The sequence below is a fragment of the Nesoenas mayeri genome, assembly GCF_963082525.1.
Source record: "Nesoenas mayeri genome assembly, chromosome: 13".
Classification (NCBI taxonomy): domain Eukaryota; kingdom Metazoa; phylum Chordata; class Aves; order Columbiformes; family Columbidae; genus Nesoenas; species Nesoenas mayeri.
In genome coordinates this window covers 6571413-6591834 of record NC_137550.1, presented here as the reverse complement: position 1 = coordinate 6591834, position 20422 = coordinate 6571413, and the positions used below count along the sequence as shown (strand labels likewise).

The 20422-nt window shown below is 38.9% G+C and overlaps 1 protein-coding gene across 1 annotated transcript in view; it reads right to left on the bottom strand.

The window, feature by feature from the left end:
- The window catches only part of PCDH11X (protocadherin 11 X-linked), a gene marked incomplete at its 3' end in the record, with an annotated part of 409818 nt that overhangs the window by 235303 nt on the left and 154093 nt on the right, over positions 1-20422 (bottom strand). Inside the window, exon 4 of the mRNA XM_080352388.1 lies at positions 9577-9648. Coding sequence (XP_080208514.1) covers positions 9577-9648 — 72 coding nt within the window. The remainder of the gene's footprint in view (positions 1-9576; positions 9649-20422) is intronic.

Here is a 20422-nt window from a genome sequence, read left to right as displayed (position 1 = left end):
GTGTCCTTCAGTCACAAGCAGGCAGACTGTGGGCTGGATGCACCATTTCAGTGGCATTTGATTCCAGGCCATAGTCTTTTTTGAGACCCCCTGTAACTTGTCTCCAACTGTTAAAAAAACTTGTGCTGCTGGAAGATGACAGAAGCAAGCTCAGTCAGATGGACAAAAATGGCTTGGAATCATACGGCTTGAAAATCAGCAACTGCTCCTGCTTTGCAGGAATTTGAGATGGGAGAAGATGTGACACAAAAAGAAGAGATCTGGAAGAAGGTCTTATTTGTTGAACTAATCATGCTTCCCTACACACACAGACACTTGGATGCAGATCAGGGGGTGCATGGAAGGAGCCATGTGGCCTAGGGGGATTCTGACACTTCCAGCTCAGCATCAGAATCTGCAATCAAAAGCTATTGGAATAGATAAAACCTCCACAATGCCTTTGTTTCAGCCCTTTCCCATTTTTCAGTACCTTTTAGATGAAGATAACTGATAAAAATCCCACAAGAAGCACCCTGCAGCTTTGCTTGCCAGCGAGCCTACAAGGCACAGCCTGAGGAGTGAGAAGTGACCGTCTTCAAACTGCTCTGCGTCAAAAGGGTCCAACACAGGCACCCCTGGCCACACAGCAGCTCCTACCCACACCAAGTGGGTGCCTGACTGCTCGCAATAATTAATACACATACTGAAAATGCTGAATATAATGTGATAACCTCCTCCTATATGCCTTCTTGTTTATTGGATTCTTTCATAAAGGCAGATGGAGAGAACGGTGGTGTTAATATCAGCTGGGCTTTGAATGGAGACATAATACCCATTACTGTACAGCCATTGGGCACCGAGTTGGAGTGTATCTGCTTTATATGTAATCATTTGCAGAAAAAAAAAATATTCAGTCCATAAAATATCTTTGAAGAAAACCAACTGACTGAGAGGGTTGCAACATCAACCCAGAACCACCACCTCCACTACAGATACATGACAATAATCATATAACTCAATGGACTGGTGAAATACCTCATTTCAGTTAACTAAATTCAGTTGAAAAACTATTTTCAACACCAAAGAGATATGACCTATGGTGTGATTAGTGCACACTGGGGACCCTAACAGCATTTGTGAATAAATCCCTCTTACCTGAAAGCTAATACTGGGCTTCAGTCTTCTTCCATCATGATCAACAGTAAAACATTCAGCATTACAGAATCATGGCCAGTGCGGACAATCCCCAGGTGAAGAGCTCACATGATGCACCTAGTGCTTCCTTTTGTTATCCCCAGTGACAAGACTTTATGGCAGTGCCTATCTTTGCCATCCAGGAAAATAAAATTTGTGTCTCTATCAGGAGGGAAGGTATAACGTTCTTATTAAAGACTGTACAAGTTTATAGCAACTAAACAAACAAAAAAATAATCACCCATGCCAAACAAAGCCACCAGAAGTAGTGGTTAAAAGGTTCCAAAAATCAGTGTGTTGAAGAAAAATCTCAGAGGTTTAAGAGTCAGTTTAAAGCCCAACACTTCCAAAAGCTCTTCCTCATACACCCACTGTTTTCACAAAGGTCCCCGCTGAAGCTGGTACCATTTTTAAGGTTTAAAACAAAACACCAGAAAGGTTTTGTTCTGTTCAGGCTTTCCAAAAGCTTTTCAGACCACTCCTCTTATTCTGCGCTACATGAACCCATCCACCAGCTGCAGCAATGAAGAAGATGCTCTGTGCCTGTGTAGAGCTCCCACTTGACACTACTGCAAACCGCGACTGACAGCGAACCAGGCACTGGAGAAAACAGGCACCTCCATGAATCACACCCTGTTTATGTTTTCTGGGTTAAGATTTATACATGTTGAGCACAGCTCAGAACAAGTTACAGTCCAGTGCAACTAAATGGTTTTGTTATTCTGTGCTTTCTCCTAAATAATGAGGACATCTCCACTTTCTCACCAAACAGGGGTGAGGGCAGAAGAAAAAGAGTAGGGACGAAAACCATTCTGAGCACCTCAAAGATCTTACTTACATTTTGTGAAAGCAGGTTCGTGGTGATTTACTTAGACACTGACAGCTCTTTCTGTATCTCACAGGATGAAGGAGCAGCTATCTACTTTTAAACAATGTCATTGGTATTTCAGTACTGAGTACCCCATCTCCTCCAGCTCAGCAGATGGTAATGGTGAATAAATCACCCGCCTGTGTTGGGCAGCTCAACTCCCTCTGGCAGCTCTGGTAGGACACACGCTGCCAGGAGCTTTCTGGGGTTATCTGTTTTCATGCACACCGGGCTGAACTTCCAGGTGATGCTCTACAGCTGAGCTCACCACTCCTGCTACCCATTCTTTCCTCAATTACTTCGCTGTTTGAGTCTGTAATAACAACTCCGACATGTCAGAAGCAAGAGGAAGGGAAAGATTTAACAGTGTGAGCCAAAGAATTTAGGCAGAAAACATTGCTGTCATAGTGGACAAAAGGGAGATGTTCTTCAAAGTCTCAGTAAACGACTTAGAAAAGATTTAACTATTTCAAGGTAGTAAGGACTTGAAACCTTTACTATCATCCAATATTTCACTCAGCAGCTTTGACATTTGGTTCTGAAAATACATGGAACAATGTGACAAAAATTAACACGCAAGTGCATGTCTGTCCTCCGAGATACAGGCCCCAAAGTGGACGGCTTTCTGCTTCCGAACAGCCAAACGCCTGAGAACATACTGAATAAATTGTATGGAAACTGTCTTTAGAGTTCTCATTTATTTTAATTAACTCATAAGAGAACAGTAGGTTAGCTCAGATCGAGAGTTTTTAATCACAGAACCATGATGCGGCTGGAAAAGAGACAGATAAAATTAAATGAAATGGAGTTTTTCTCTGCCTTTGTAATGGTGTCCCCTGCTGAAATCAATAGTAAATTCAGTGCTCACAACTCGGATATCCTGACTTTTTTTTCCTTATTTTCTCTCAGTGACTTTTCAGCTAGATCACCTACTAACCTGCAATGCTCATATGATATGGCAAAACTTGATCTTGAAAAAATATGTAATTTTATATGTATATACAGTCTGTCAGATGTAACAAAAACTTATGAGATTAATAAAAATAGAGTTCTTCCAGTTACCTAGGTTATCTCAGCAATCCTGCTCTACTGCAGAATAAGTCTTTATTTAATTATCATTAAGTTTTTATTTGCAAACATCTTGCAATTAAACTTCACTTTTCTAATTTCCAGTTGAATACTCCCAGTGGCCTAATACAGGCTGATATACTGTTTATATATGGCATCTTGGTTTTCTTCTATTCTGTACTGACTGGAACAATCCAGGTACACGATCGCTAGGCAGGAAATGGTTAATGCCCATTTCCACTTAATAAATTGCCTTTCCATTAAGTTACCTTCCAGGACTGTACCCTGATTTCTGGAAACATTATTTTTCTGGAATGTCAGGAATACCTTAAAGGTTATAATGTAGAGAGCTAAAATGAAATAGTATTGCTATCTGTGAGAAGACAGGTTTGTACCTTTTGGCAGCCAGGTACTGCACTGGCTGCTCCTGGCAAGATTAAATGTTTATGAAGGTATCCACTATAATTATTTTCAAAGTGTAAAAATTACTGTATTTTTCTCTTAAGTTTCATAATAAAGTACTATTTCATTCAGGCTTGCACTCAAATCGGACCAAAACAACTACCTGCTTCCAGTCAGCTTTTAGTTCGTGAGATTTCCATTTTAAGAGACAAAAATGCAGTTTCTAAGATTGGAATGTTCGAAACCAGTTCAGATATTTCTGCAGGCAATTCTGATTGCATTTAGAATCCCCACACCCTCTACTCAGATCTGGATTTTTATTTTTTATTTCTTAAAATTTACCAAGGCTTTTGCGCTAGAACTCAAGATTACAACTGGAGTTCCATTAAATAAGAATATAATTGAGGAATATGTAAAGTTATTAAGACATCAAATAAAATGGGAATGTTTTGAGCATACATATTCTAAATACAAAAGATAAACAGGATGTAACTAGACTGACGTGACTGGTTTGTGTTTAAGCTAAAGACACTGAATCAGAAATAAAGCTTCACTTTCATTCCGACTTCCACTGATTTTGAATCCTAAAGGCTGAAGCTGTGAGCTCAGTAAACAGAGCACACCAGGACTTCATGAAAAATAATTCAGCTCCCATGAACTGTGGAACAAAATATGCACAGAATTATTATTAGTTGCTTCTTTTCAAATATTTAACCATAGTTGCTAATATTTCTTCCTAATCTAAAACATTCTCTTTATAATTTAAAAAAGGAAACTACTTTATGTTTCACAGTTTTCAGAGCAAGAGAAAAGCACAAGCCATATTGCAATATATCTTGCTGGTCACTAAAACCGAGGTCACAACTAAGTAGCTTAAATCACACGTATCAGAAGCATAGTAATGAATTTGGCTGAATCATATTTATTATTGGCTGCTCTTCACCTACATGCAGGGGTGGACTTGCTCCATCCTTTCCCAGCAGGGCAGGTGAATTGCCAGCTCACCTAAGGACAAACCTCAGTCAGAGGGGGCTTGCAGGCTTTTCTCTCCAGAAGTCTCGTTCTTGTATATTGAAGGAGAAAGCACGACTGCAGATTAGGGTAAAAAACTGATGAAAAGAACAAAAAGTACTGCACATGTTCTGCCTGCAGTTGCTGGGCATTTAGAAGCAAAGAGAATTACATGACTTGATTTACTTTACAAAAACTGATTAGTAAAACCCCCTGTGGATTTCTTAACTATACTGTGGAGGGATATAAGATTAGTGTAGCAATTCCCATCATCAAACGTATTTACTGTTAAAATATTGGATTAGTGATGTTGTTATCCACTGTTCCAACATTATAAAGTGATTTTTTAAAACTGAGCAGAAAAATACTACACTCTATCATTTGTAATTAGATTTCAGTCTTGGTGTTTTTGCCTTTCCACAAAAAGTAATTCTGCTTAAAAAAAAAAAAAAAGAAGGAACTGTTCTTCACACACAAAGAGAAAACAAAACTAGAGACGCAAAAGAGGAAACAAGTTATTTTCCTCTCCTGCTTTTGAGAAAGAAATGGTTGCACTTGCTCTGTATCTTATTGCTCCTGCTTGCCATGCTCACTGCTGGGGCAGCGCAGCCCTGTTACACCAGGTGGTAATAAAGCCATGTTGGTGCTGGATGTTGCTTCTTTGTAAGACACACAAGTGTGCACTACCTGAGCCTCCCAAATCGCAGTCTTTGGATATTTAAACCTTACAGAGTACTTTTAGGAGATATAAGCCTTCAGGGTCATCACTGTCTGGGTTTCCAGTGGCACGGTAAAGAGTGAAGGACGAAAAGCATGACGAAAAGGGAGAAAATAATGTGTTCATTAAAGTAATTATGCTACATTCGGGCCAGGAAAATTCATGCAACTGTACCCTGGCTTTATAGTCATTATCTTAAGTAAGAGCACCTGGGGCTATTACAATTAATAAACAAATAAAAAGCTACAGCACTAATAACACCAGCTTCTCACATTTTACTGTGTCAAACGCCTCTAGGAATCACTTATAAGCAGCATTTCACAGAGACACAGAACAGATAGTGATGGAAGAGTCACAAGAAATATAAACAGTTTTAACTTGCAAATACAATGCAACTGAAGCATGGAGTTCTGCTGTACCTGCCATGCTGTTTGGCCTTGTTATTTGCCACTACTGTAGTTTTAAGCTACATAATTTCAACCATTGTTCTTTTCCTTATTTTGGTAAATCCTTATTCTCTCTTTCTTGATTTATCCTCCTAGTAATTTGAAAGACTAAAGCAATTTTTTTTCTGCATTGGAATCATTGTAATCAATATTATTTTATGCTGTTACCACAAAAAAAAAATAAATCAGATTTTCAAATACTGTCAGCAACTTCAAAAATTTAAACAATTACAGATTAGTTTGATTTTAAATTATCGTATTCCTAACTGACTATAAAAGTAGAGGCTATAAACATGTAATCTAAACTGCAGTAGCTCTAAACAGCCTTGACAGGGTTTATCAGCTAAACATTTAATCAGGCAAAGCAACAAAAAAAACATAACCACAGAAATACATGGTATTTAGCATTTAAATAAAGCTTGTAAACCAATGATATGTCTATTTCGGCAACTACTACCACACGAGTTCCTTATCTGCAAAGGTCTTGTCCTGAATTTATCAGAATGAGTCTCTCATACTTTATTTTCCAGGCAGGAACATCAGTTTCCATTCATTGAGTTTGCAGAAAAAAAGATACAGTAAATTTCAAGTTAAAAGGCATGGCCATGAAAAATAATTCCCACATTGGCAATGTCATATTGCTCTAGGAACTTATTAAATCAGAGTCAAACAAAAAACAAATCCACAAACCAAAACACCAACAACACTAAAAACTCACAACCAACCAACGAACCAACCTCAAGGACAACCAAACTACAGAATAAGCAATGAGCCTGACACAGCACTAGAGTTCTTTATTTTTTGTGTGTGTAATTGTACAGCTCAGTTTCAAAATTTTCAGCTACCTGCCTGTTTCTAAGATGAAACCTGGAACAAATAAGGCAACCGAGAGCCACGACAGAAGAGGAGCCATAAAGCCCTCTCTCCCTCTGCACAAAAAGCAGCGTTTCTTGTTTCTTTCCCCCAAACTAGATTCTCTCTGTGAAACTGCTCAACCGCCAATAGGTACCAGCTTTTCACCTCCCAGTGTGAGGGGCCAGATGTGGTACTTTCTGCTTCACTAACTGCTTGGCCCTGCACACTGAAACTGGGCTCTCAGCTATTTCATTCTCTCTGTTGGTAAAACGCATCCCACAGCAGTTCTCAACACTGAATGGCCGTAAGGAGCCCAAGAAAATGTAATAATTTTTTACTGTTATTATTAAATAGACAAAAGTAGTGACTCCCTCCCTTTAGTGGAGAGGGAGGGATTAAAAAATTTTTCACGTAAACAACATGTTTTTCTAAACAGGAGTTGGTTTTACTCATGGTTCATTCTAGTGGCTTTTAAATATATTCCTCCTCCTTTTAGAGTTGGGAACCATTTGCTTTATGAGCATCATTTGGATCATTTGCCTGTTACTCATAAAATAGACAAAGCTTTTATCCATGCCATGAATTTTTACTCACTTTATTCAAAATATCTAAGGAGGGATTTGCAGGGGCCAGAATTGCATCCATGAAAGAATTAACAACTAATTTAATTTTCTTCTACAATAATGGTTCCAGCAGTTTTTTATTTTGTTGATTACATTTCTTCTTACCATGAAGTAAAGAAAGCATATTGGTGTTAGCTTCTTTGTATGTGTTTTTTTAAAAAAAGCAGGTATTTCTTTTTTCAAAAATGCAAAGGAATGACAAAAACATTTCACATGCTTTAGTCCATGTAGTTACCAAATAAAGCAGTGGCAAATGCAGCTTTCAGAAGTGATCAGATAACACGGTGACAGTCTGCCTACTTGGGAAGAACAGCGGTTCCCAGCAGCACAGCCCCCAGTGCAACAGAACGTGGCTTTGGCAACACCACTGGCAGCGGCCACAGCAGCCACTCCTTGCAGAAGCTCATTGCTGTCACCCACGTCCAGGCACCAGGGCTCCCCTAAATGATGATCACGGCATCGAGCTGCTTCGACTCCTCCTCTCACAACTGCAGAGACAAAATTCTCTCTTCTGTGCCAACAAATGGAAACCTAGCCCTAACTCCAAGCTCTCTACCTGCCTGTTCTTCAGCACGAGCTGTGGGCAAGGCAGGAGGAGCCCTCCTCAATGTTACCACATTACTCAGCCCTCCCTCAATGATTCATTACCTGATTAGCAGGAACTGCTGGGACAAAGCACTTCCCTCCACAGTTTTGTTCCTGCACATAAGGAGTTACTATTAGTAACTACGGACCATAGCAAGCCTCCGTGGTCCTGCACACAAACATTATGGATTGCAGACACAGATCAATGCACGCTGAACCGTTGTGATTAGCAGCTGCCTGAATAGAGGCATTTGGAGGTTTGGCCATGCAGTACCTGGGAACAGCCCGGGCACACGCTGCACCACAGAGCCTTTTCTTTAGTAAAGAAGGAAGATCCTATGGTTTAGAAAGTAACAGCTAAGGGATTTCCCTACAATACAAGGCTTGCATGTTTGCAGATAACCATCATCTTTCTGTGTGCAGAGGTTCACAAATATAAATATCATATATCTGTGACTACAGTAAAGAATTTACCATTTAAGAGCTCCTATATTCTAGTCAGCTGTATAGCTTGTACCACAAAGGCTTGCACAGTTAGCATTGCAACTAATAAAAAATATGCACTCAAGCATGAAGAAGGGAAGCAGTAGCAACAGAGATGCAGGGGTTTTTTCATTTCTACTTCTAAATTCCTATGCTGTGTTTGTCACATGCTTTTGGCGTAAATGTGCCTCTAGAATGAGCCTAAGTTAGAGGATTTCAAATATGTATTTTGTAAAAACTAGAGACTAAATAGGAGACTATTTGTTTGGGCAGAGTGATTGCAGCCTGAAAATACGAGGCAGAGCCTACTTAGACTAGAGACAGACTGTAATTATGGATCAGGGGTTGCCACCTCTGCCTGGTGTTCTCTGTCTTTGCCAGGAAACTCTCAACTTGGGCATTAAGCTATAGATTCACGGCTGCCTTTAGCAACAGGTGAACCCTGCAAAGCAGAGGGTGCTGTTGCTGTCAGAACAAGGTACTATGCCATATGAATTACAGATATGGAAGCTGCTGAAGGAAAAACATCCCCACATCCATAGGAAGCAGCAGGTATCTTCCCCTGGGAATGTGAAGAAACAGCCTGATTCTCCAGGCTGGTCTTTCCAGCTCCCTACTTCATCTCTACTCAGGTCCAGCATCCTTTCTCCTGCAGCCCCAATCCTGTTCCTTGGAACAGCAACATCCATTTTCACCTACACTATGAACATGCTTTGGGCTTGCTTTCCCTCCCATTACCTCTGAAGCCACATATTGCAATGGGGGGTACACTATGCTGTTACACAGGGAATAAATAGCAAAAGGGGCTCTGAATTCCTGCATGTAATAAATTTATGATTAACTACACAACTGCAATGCCAAAATATGCAAACCATTTTGTGTTAAGGAAGTTAAATGCTTCTTTTTTTTCTTTTTACATAATTAAGTACTGCTTCATTTTCTTCTGATAAATCCATCTGACATAAAAGGTCGATATTTCAAAATAACTAACTTCCACAAACTTCATTTCTAGCCAGGAGATGCTCACCGTTTATTGACACGCCATTCAGAAAGTAGTTTTGTTTTGTAAGGTTCTGCAAAGTTTTGCAAGCACATAAGGAGCACAAAGAGAAGGCAAGATAATGCTGGCACTCCTCTCCTAGAAAAAAGCTGAGACTTCAACTAAAAGGCCACTACCAATAATCTGGGCAGCCAAACACCAAAACAAATCATTTTGACATACGATGCCAAGAACCACAGAGCTACCTGTTGAAGCTTTCCTTAGATCCCCAGAATAATTTTATGAAGACTTAGAGAAACCACCTTAACAGAAAACACATTATCAGAAAAGTTGTTCCAGCCTACCTGTGGCTGAGTCCAAGGCTCCAAGGTTGTCTCTTTCAAAGGAGTTTGTGGCCTTCCCACTTCTTTTGTGTGCTTTTAAGAGAGAAAAGTATGCATCAGTTGTATGTTTGAGCACTCTTATCAGCATTCAACATTAATTTACCTTAAGCGATAATAAACATGTACAAAATTAATCTAAAATCATATTAACATATCACAACTGTGTACATCTGGAGTAGACTGTAATTCTGACATTTTTGAAGCTAAATAAAGCAACTCTATAAAAATTAAGTTAACTTGCAAGGTATGAGAGCACACATCTTCATCTGTGTGCACAGATGAAAACCTCGGACAAAATATGAAAGTATTTGCCAACAGAGTAAGGTTCAGTGGCAGAATTTCAGAAAGAACTTGACTCTGGTTTGTCTCCTGTTTCCTCCCCAGGCTGTGCTATGTTCAATGGACACCTTGAAGAAGGACATAGACTGCAGTGGAATTAATTTAAAGAGGTGAATTAAAAGAAATATTATGGAAAACATTTTTAAATTCTTCATTATTTGAGCAGGGGGGGCATGTTTTTAGATGGCAGCCCTTGCATTTCCTCAGTGCTCTTTGGAGCTGGAGCCACAACACTGAGCAGTTAATGGCTTCTTGTCTTTCCAACTTTTCACTACCTTGAATACTTCAAAATCGACCACTACTATTAAAGTAGTCTTCATAGAATTAGGCTTGCTGACCCTTCACGTTTTGGGGTTTGCTTTGGTTTTTTGTGTGTTTTGTTTGTTTGTTTGTGGTTTTATTGTTGTTTGTTTGGGTTTTATTTGGGGTTTTTGTTTTTGTTTGGTTCTTAATATTACCAAAACACCCTCCAAATACTTGTTAATATCTGTAATCGCTCCGCTCTACTAATGAATACGAGCTCTGGGACTGAGCACTGAATAGGATGTTGGCTCCTTGTCATTTTCTCCATGTGAATTTCCCAGGGAAGGAACTTTTCACATCGCTGCTGAAATACCGACAAGTCTCTCTCTCATACTTTCTTTTCCTCTAAGTTCTTTCTGTCATAGAATGGGAACAATGACCTGCACACACACACACACAAAGGTTCCTCTGCTGAAATACACTATTTAAGTAGTGAAGTAGTGCCAGGATTTTCCTTTTCCTGAAATACATCTAACGTACCACCCTTTGGATAAGGCTTTTGACAATATGTAGTATAAATAGCATCTTATCCAGGTCTCACATCAGAGTGATCTAAGCACCCATGGAGATTGCAATGATTGTCAAAGACAGGGAAAGAGAAGACATTGGATTTTCTGTCACATGTAGTGAAGTCTGGTCAGTTAACAGGAAACTCCAGTTAGCGTGGAGCATTCACAGGACTCATTTCAAAGAAAAAACCAAACCAACAAACCAGCACCTTATTAAACAGCAATTTTGTTTTGGCAGGTTGGATTGCCTGTAATAACGGATTACAGACAATCATTTTTACCATTTTTATGTTGTATTTCGGGCTAGCAACGGAACATGATTCATTCTTGAAAAAGAACATGAGTGCATTTGAAAAGAAGAAAGAAATAACCGCAGCTTTAGTGAATGCTAATCAGAGTTAAAAAGAATGCATCTGGAAAACGAAGGTTGTGTTTTTCACATGTTCAAAAGCAAATGTATTCTACCTTATAATCTTTCTTTAAATGTAATAATCAAGCACCAAAGAGACCCAAACACATAATGAAAACTGTCAAACATATCAATTGTGGTGCCAAGATACCATAATAATTCCATATGGGATAACCTACCAGGAACTAACAACAGAAGTCACACTATTTCTTGAGAACTGGTTTTCCTTGGAATTCCACATCAGTTTTTTTATACAACATTTGTCCAGTAAGTTATATTTTAGAGCAGAGAGAAAAAGGGAAAAGCAAGTGTATGAGCATAGGAAGAAAAGGGATGCAAAAGTACATTTAGGTGAGGCAATGCTCAAAATCTATGAGCAACACTTGAAATCCAAGCTCTAGATTTTAGATACGACTGAATGAAGACGCAAACAGCTCTTAATGCTGAATTGCTTATGGACTAGCACCTTGTCTTCTCCATTTACTTCTTACTGTCTCCATTACCCAGCACCCAAAAAGACCCTTTTACCCTTCCAAAGGCAAGTGTTGGAAAATAGTGACGAAACACAAGAAGAGTAGTGAAAATGGAACAGATTCTGGGGCAACTACTTAGTCAGCCAGGAGCCTGCGTCCTCAAATACATGGAAGAAAGGAAAAACAAAACAGAAAACAGAGCAGGCACTACTTTCAGCCCCAGGGGACATATTTCTAGCTTTCATTCTGTTTTTACAAAGCTGTTTCAGAGCTAAAAGGATTGAGCTCTAGAAATTAAAGGCCCTAACACACACCACAGACCTAGTTTGCCACGGAGGACCCAGAAATGTATTTCCATTGCTGCTTTACAGTGTAATAAATAAATAAATAAATAAATAAATAAAATACACAAAGCATCATGTACATGAGCTGTGACTGCACGTGAGATGTCTTAACACAAACCAGTATTTGTACCACTAATCAACAGCCCTTCTGCTGCAGCTTCCAACTCAACAGGCTGCAAAACTGAAAGTGTGCGAATGCCTGTTCTGAGCTACCTGCTACTGCAGCAATTGTGCTTCCAGGGCACAAGCTCCCCACTTACCCCTCGCTGGGATACACACACATTCTTAATGGATTGCATAAGGAGCACTTATTCACACGTTCTTTTTTTCTCTATTTTAAACAAGAAGAATGTGGTAATGACAGACAAACCTCCTGAGAGCTTCTTTCTTCCAACACAAATAAAGGAGCTCTTACTAAAAGTGGGAAGTTTTTGGAAGCCTTTATCCCCCAATTTTGCTTGGAGCATCTTCCTACAGCCTTCTGTAATTCCTCTAAAGAAACAATAGAATATGCCCACAGTCTTGTTTATGTTCCCTCAACTTCCTCAATTTGACATTTGAGTTTCACACATGGAAGAAAATTGTACTCATAATGAGATAAAGATGGAATGATTTCAACCTGGATATTACATTATGGTTTCAGCACTGCCATTAAAGCTCCCTTAGCTCTTGTACATGCACAGATTACAGTTTCTCTAGCAGGCAAGTTTGACTCGTGGAATAAAATAGGTTCTTCTCATGTTTGATGAACCACCTGTCACAGTAAACTACCATTCCACGAGCGTGGGGCCCATCCGGACAACTGATTCATGTCCTACAATTCATCCAACACCTTCTTGAGATCACCCCCTCCACCTGAGTTTAGTGATACTCATTTTGCTCTATATCGTTACCTGACACCCTGTCAGGAAACCACAGAAGTTCCTGCTGGCTGTGAAAGTTCCTGTTATCTCAGTAATCCCTTTCGCCCAGTGGGAAATGCACTACTCCCGTCAACTGTTCCTCAAGGCCAGGCAATCCCATTTATCCACAGAAAGTTCAATTTTCAGGTAGTTTCAGTGAGACAGCATGAAAGAAGTTCCATTTGCTGAATCATCATACAGCCAGTCACATCAGTCTTCCACCTGACTACCTAGAAATTACCCTGATCAATTATGTTAGCAATCAATGAAGTCGAGCACAATGGCCAGGTAGTAAAAAGACTGTGCATGAAATAATTCGCTGATATTTGGAATTTTCTGTCTGGTTGTAATAGCAAAAGAAAGCTTTAATATTTAATCAAAGTGGTTATTAAATCTTTATTTTAAGAAAAGATGAACTTCATCATTAGTGTTTCCTCATGTTTATTAGGAACAGTAAGTCAGCAAACATATAATTACTTATGGCAGCTTGACAGGTAAAATCCAGTCTTCCAAAATCTAACAGAGAAAATAAATTATAAAATATATTTTAAAGGCTACAGAAGTCATCATTTCAAGTCAGACTTCATTTTTATCTTTAAGATGCCACACTGGTGGTCTCTACTTTGAAATGTAAGGAGGAAATTTCTTGTGCACCTGAGACAGTTCAAACTGATCTTACAACAAGTGCTTGTGCCAGGAGATCTCCCTTCTGCCAGCATACTCACCTGCACTGCTCGGCTCCCGCGGTCTGGACAGGTCAAGCTGATCCATAACAAGATGCTGCTAATTTGCCCAACCTATTTTCTCCAGCAGACTCAGCCCCTTTCTCTCTCTGCCCTGAGGTCCCAGTCCGGTTCGTTCTGTCTGGGATGCTGTCACACCAGTCCCCTGCACAGCTCAGGAAGGTGGACATTGGATCTGTTAGCTAGGTGTCACCTCACTTGCATTCCACTGCCCTATTGACAGGGTGGGTTTTTTTTACTTTTCTTCAAAGCAAATCTGGATTTTATTATAGTTAAAAAGGAAAGAAAAAGTTACAATATGACAATTTTGGTTTATGCATTTTGATTGCTGGAAAAGCACTAAAATTATCTAGACAGATACTACCACCAATAATTCTAATGGTTATTGATTGCTGTGAGAGGCAAAAGCAGACTGAAATTCAAAGATAATACAAAGCATTTTTCTCTGGTGCCTTACAAAATTGCTATGGCAGCATTAAGATTGTTTGACTCAAAGTGTTCCACTCCTGCACTTTACAGGAAAGGAAAACAAAAAAAGTGTGTTATGAAGCTGTCTTTCAAGCTGAAATCCTGTATTGCTTGAAGTGAGATTTAGGAAACAAACAGCAAAAGATATCTTGTAAGTAGTGTATTAGCTATGTTATATTATCGAAGTTTGGTTGGGATTGCATATGTTTATTTGGGGCAACATTTGTCTTTTTTAGTTATGTTTAAATTACATAGCCAAAAGCTACATTTTAAAACAGGAGTTGCAGACTTTAGTATTTTTCTGTCCCACATTACAATCAGGACATCATGTACACTAATTTCACTGTCCAGGCAGAACATCTTCATTATCACACTGAGACAGAGAAACACTGTAAGCCTGAGAAGGAGATTATCTCCATTAACAATGTCTCCTTGCCTGGAAGTTGATTCCAGCTAATTGGATTCCTGCAGTCCTCTCCTTCAGCCTCCTAAGACCCTTCACGTGAAAGGTGAACAGAAGGGTTAATTTAAGTGAAGAAAGTGTAATTTTATGTAACAGATTGGTAGAACAAATTAATTTCTTCTACATTTCCAGGCTTTATATAAATATGAAAATAAATCTGTGTGACACAGAAGTATATGGGAAAGCCACAGGACAGCTGAAGTCAAGATGTGAGGATTCATATGGGAGGGTTTTTGCTCTGTGTTTGAGAAACACGTTAGATCAGCCTTTTGCCAAAGCACAACAACACAATTTAGAACTCACAGATAAAAACCTCTTTGTGGAGTTATCATCGAGGAACCCACGGTCTAGAGCCCTGAAATGTGATTTAGGAATGACGGGAACAATTGGCTCTCCACACCAACCAGCAACTTGGCATCAGCGCTGACACGACCGCACCAGCTGACACTGTTTTGGCTGTAACAACTGCGGTTCCATTTCTGAAAGTATCAAAATGCCTTGTGATGTTACTATATATCCTCCCAGTGATTCCTTGGCCTCAAAAGCCACAATTTAACCCAGCAAGTCTCTAATGGTTCTGCCAACAGGCAGCTTTTATCTTGCAATTACCTCTTCAAAGATGCAATAAATCACCTAGTGCATATACAGCCAGACAGCAATTATAAGGGCATGATTTCCAGAGGTGCAGCACACCCGCAGCCTCCATCATTTACAGCTGTTATACTATTCCTGTGGAAAAATCAGCCTTTCACTTACTTATTTCCTTCTTTTGTTCCAATGTATCTATGAGTAAAGCGGGTGGCTGGCAGGAGACAGAGGAACGGAAGATAAAGGTGGGGTGGGGGTTGAATGACGACCGCATACTCGGAAAGCTCAGAGGTTTAACAAAGCCTGACATGAGATTTGCCAGATGGTTCTGTACCGGATTGTAAAACTTTAAACTAATCTTCATTTAAGAGTTTTAAGGGCTGTATCCCTCTTATAAAGCCTCTTGCTCTTTTGCCTGGTTGATTCTGGTAAATTATAGATCAGACTTTAGAAAACTGCTTCCATGAACAGCGGCTCCTTAAATCTCAGCTAAACTGAGCAAGAAGATTACATGTTATTATGATGTAGCACAGCAGGATTTTTGTACAGCAAACATAATGATGTAGAGAAGGATAAAACTATCATTCTGTGCAAGGAGGTCATCCACAGAAGAACAATGCTTTTTATACAGCCAGCAAATCCATACATACATGGTGCATCTTCACGTGGCAATTTTTTTTCTCGTAATGGTTCTGTAAAGAAACCCAAGAATAAGCAAAACCCAAATCTGTATTTCAGGATTCAATGATCAAACATTGTATGGGAAAGGAGATGTCCTTTGGGAGAAATTATTCCAAAGACTACTAGAAAAAGTATCTATTTCAAGGGCAATTTTAGGGTAAATGCATCCTGTTGGTTTTATGCAAGAAGAACCGATTTCCTCTGAAGCCCCAGTGAAACGACAGATACCGTATGTGGTATTAAAAATTAAAATGCTCACTAATCTTCCAAGTACATATATATATGTATCTATACACACACACATACATATATATATATTTTCTTTTAATTGTAAATTAATTACAGTTCACACGGAAAAGCACAAAGTCAGTACAGGAAGGAGTAGAAATTCTTTCCACCTGCTGTCACTATTTGTAATCTTACACAGTACCTTCACAGTTGAAATTATAGTAGAGGGAATTTAGAGGTTTCAGATACTAAATGATGACAAAGTTGAAGGGGGAACAATGGAGAATAAAACCAAGTGGGCGGTAACCAGCAACAGCAGATTTTCAAAAATAAAAGAGAATGATATCACCCAGTTCTGAGACTTGATACACTAATTTGATACTAAACTTGTGACCTAACAACTTCCTGAATAGGTGATACAAACATTTAAGTCTGTTCAGCTTTAAGTGAGCAGCCTACTGAATTTGCTCTAATTTTTTTTTTCTGTGCCAGATTTTGAATGCAATATAGTAATGTCAAATGACCTCCCCCTTCTCTCTCTTTTTAATTGAAACATTATTTCCTGCACATGAAAGCTTTTGACTTAAAAGCAATCAGGTGTGATATTCACAGCTCCGGTCTTTTCAAAATGTCATGCACAGGAATTATACAGATTTATCCTAAAGCTCTCTGTAAGAACATCAGCATTTTGGAACGCCTGAGAAAATGCCTAACTATAGGAATATGCTATTCCAGACTTCTTTGTTCAACTGATTTTATTACATTTAAGTAACAATCAGATGATGTGTTTCACTTCTGGTTTATGTTATGCATCTTTGCTATTATACTTCAACAAGTTTCCCAAATTTCAGAAATAACAAAAATTTCTTAATCAATGCATAGTTAAATTCCTTCTAAGAACAAAAGTGTTCCCACAAATTCAGATCATGCTAAAGGAGCAAAATTACTTCAAATTTTTACAAACACAGAACTTTTTTTTAGTTCGTATATGTAAAAATCTTGGTGGTAATAGCTGATAAAATATGCTCACAGTACATGTTCTGACTTGAAAGTATTTACATATATAAAACTAATGTGACATTATATGCTAAGGTATTCTTACATCAATTGAAAGGGGTAAAAAAAAAAAAAGAACATAATATCAAACAACTTGTTTTAGTTGCATGAGATCTACTTAGCTTTTACAGAACGAATGTAAATGTACACCAATCCGTTTTGTGACTCAGATATAAAGCATGATGTTAAAAATGTAATACATGGTAGCAAAACTACGATTTTTATATACCTGCATATTTTCTCTGAAGCTGTTAAAATTCACATTTCTTGTTATATCCCTTCATAAAAATAGTTTCACTTTTTGTAGATTATTCAGGAAAAACAGCATAGCCTCTGCCAGTACCTACCTTGTCCAAATGGGCTTTTTTCTAGGGCTTGTCATCTTCTTTCTCTATGGTGTGACTAAGTTCTACTTGATAGAAATCCAGCTTCTTATAATGAGCATTTGCAATTTAAATTGCTCTTTCTCTGTGAACATTAAGTCTGAATTGGATAAAGGTGCTAAAAGCTAAAGCTTCCTAGTTTTTTTACTATACTAATCAAGCAAACTAAAATTCCATTATCGGAGTCGGCCAGGAGCAGCCTGGACCCGGCTGGTGGAGAAAGGCCTGAACAGGAATCTCACACGCCAATTATCACCAGGAGAGAATGGCTGACAAACCCCTAAACTTTAAGCTTTGAAGTGTGGCAGAACTAAGGAAAATGTGCCACCTTAAATTAGATTTTTCCAGAAAGTTGATAAATAGGCTTACTCATAAAGAGCAGCAAGACTAATCTGCAATTCTCTTGACATTAGAGACAACATGATCTATAGAAGCCTTGTTGGATCATCAGCTCTTTTCATTTGATGTCATCCTATTTATATTCCTTATCCCCAGCTGTGACTATTTGTCTTATAGAATATGTTTGATTTTTCTCATGCATATTGTAGTTTTTAGTTTATAAAGTAAAATAAAATGTCAGATTGTTCTTCAGACAGCAAAAGTATGTCCAGAACAGGCACTTGTACCATAAATAATCCCTCAAGAGATAAAGACGCATGTCTGGAAATAACTTTTTTTTCTTCTTATCAAGTTTCCAGGTAAATTATTCAGCATGTATCTGAACCCATGGCACAGAATTCAGATGGAATGAGAAACAGTGTAAGTGGTAAAACAGGGAGGAACAGGGAAACACAGGTAGGAGTCACCCAGGGTGACAGGTACGAGCAGCTCCATCTATTCTCTGGCAGGTCTGTGCACGGGAGATCCATCACCACACTTAGGCCAAGAATGTCTGCGGGCTACACCAGCATAACTTGTGAAAAATAAATACACAGTGCTTTTATAAGTATAGAGATAAGTGACCACATTTTCCTGCCATTTGTTACCTTACCTGTGGAGAGAGTCTGAAATCTCAGTATTACTGTAAAATCCATTTAAAGTTGTATTGCATTGTTGTTAACCAAAAGAAACTGATGCTTATCTGCCTCCCTGCAGCCTCTTCCCTTTCCTTGGATAACTATGTATGTCAGCTTTCCATCAAGAAAACAAAATAAAAGTACTTATTTACTTGTTCCCATGAGAAAATTGCTATCCACAGGTGTCCAAAAAGTCCCACTACATTTCCCCTAGTACTATGTTATATCAAGACCATCTTGGGTGCTTGGGGCCTGGCGGCAGAAGTGCAAATCAGGCAGGCTCAGAAGGATTCTTTGTGGCTTTTGAGTTAGGTTTTTTTTGAGGTGGTTGCTTTTTTTGCTTAAGTTGGGAGGCTTGGTCAGAGGGTTTTTTGTTTGTTTGGAGGGGGTGGATGTTTTATTATATATATAAAAGTGATAGACCCAACAAACAGATAGAAGGAAGTTATCATAAGACAGATATGCACTTGTGATTTTCTAGGCATCATGACAAGATTCCTTGGCCCAGATACTGGAATGGCTTTAAAACTTAAGTACTTAATACAGGTATTACCCCTGGTGCATCTGTTATTTTATGTCCATCCTGTGATCAGAAATATGCTTGGAGCACAGGTGTGCAGCAGAGGCCGAGTCCATTTACTCCTGTTGCCACACTTGGTGTTGGCTCCAACAACAGGGTGGCAGCAGCACGTGGATGGGCACAGATTAGCGACCCACAGGGATCCCACAGCCTGTGCTGAGCCTACATTTCTGCAAAATATTATTGCTACTGTAACCAAAGACAGTTAGATGAAGTAAAATAACGATCACAAGAAGAAATAAACTCCATGCTCTCCGTAGGTTTGATAAACGAGGTGAGAATTAAGAATGCAAGGGGATCAGGGAAGATCCACGTCTTCCAAATAATGGGCAAGGCAGGAGTATTTCTGAAGTACTGAAGAACATTGACAAGCGGGTGTTACAGTGGTGTTAAGGATGTCTAAACTTAATCCTGTGAGGTGTCTTCACTTAAGATAAATCAGTTTCTGACTGTCTTCTATGAACTGCGTTGTACCTAAGTCCAAGTGCATTCTCATCTTCTATCTTAAAACTTATTTTAATCCTGCTACACACTGTTTCTCAAATGTATTTCCTAACACTTCCGCTCTTTTCTATTTTCTATTTTCTGTTATTCATGAATTACTAAATGAGACACTGTTTCTCCCCCTTGGGGCAGGGCAGGGCAAAGAGAAAAAGAACACCCAGAACACAGTATCTGAATTCAAATCTTCCATAAATACACAAATTAGTTTATGCTGGCCCGCTTCTGCTAATAATGCCTGCAATGGAAAACCTTTCAAGCAGAATCTTCCTATTTTATAAAAACAAAAATGAACTGGTATTAATATCATTCCTCCAGAAGCACCATTTTCCTCATTTAAAAATGGCAAACTAAAAAGCAGAGTCACACAAAAAGCAATTTTTAAAGCAACAGATATTTTTTATTCCTAAAGCTGAGATGAGAGACAAAATGCCCTCTCTTTGATAAGACTGGGAAGAAAACCACTGTCATAAAGGAACACATCAGAACACTGGAAGTAGATTTCATCATACAGAAGATTAGAATTTGGAAGACACCTTTCAAACAGATGTATATTCACACACACCCTTTCTTGCTCTGCCATTTCCAGAGCGACTCTAGAATTGAAATATTTCAGATGTGCTACATGAAAATGTATTTGGTTTTTGTTATGCATTTTTACAGAACAGACTCTGTTACATTGTGAGGACACTCTTATTAAGCAAGGCACTGTGAAAGTCAAGCTTTTTTTCTAAATGACTGCAAATAATTCTTTTTCCACATCTAACTTCCGAGCAGGATGTTACTGATACAGGGCACATGAAACCTGAGGGAAGCAGTGA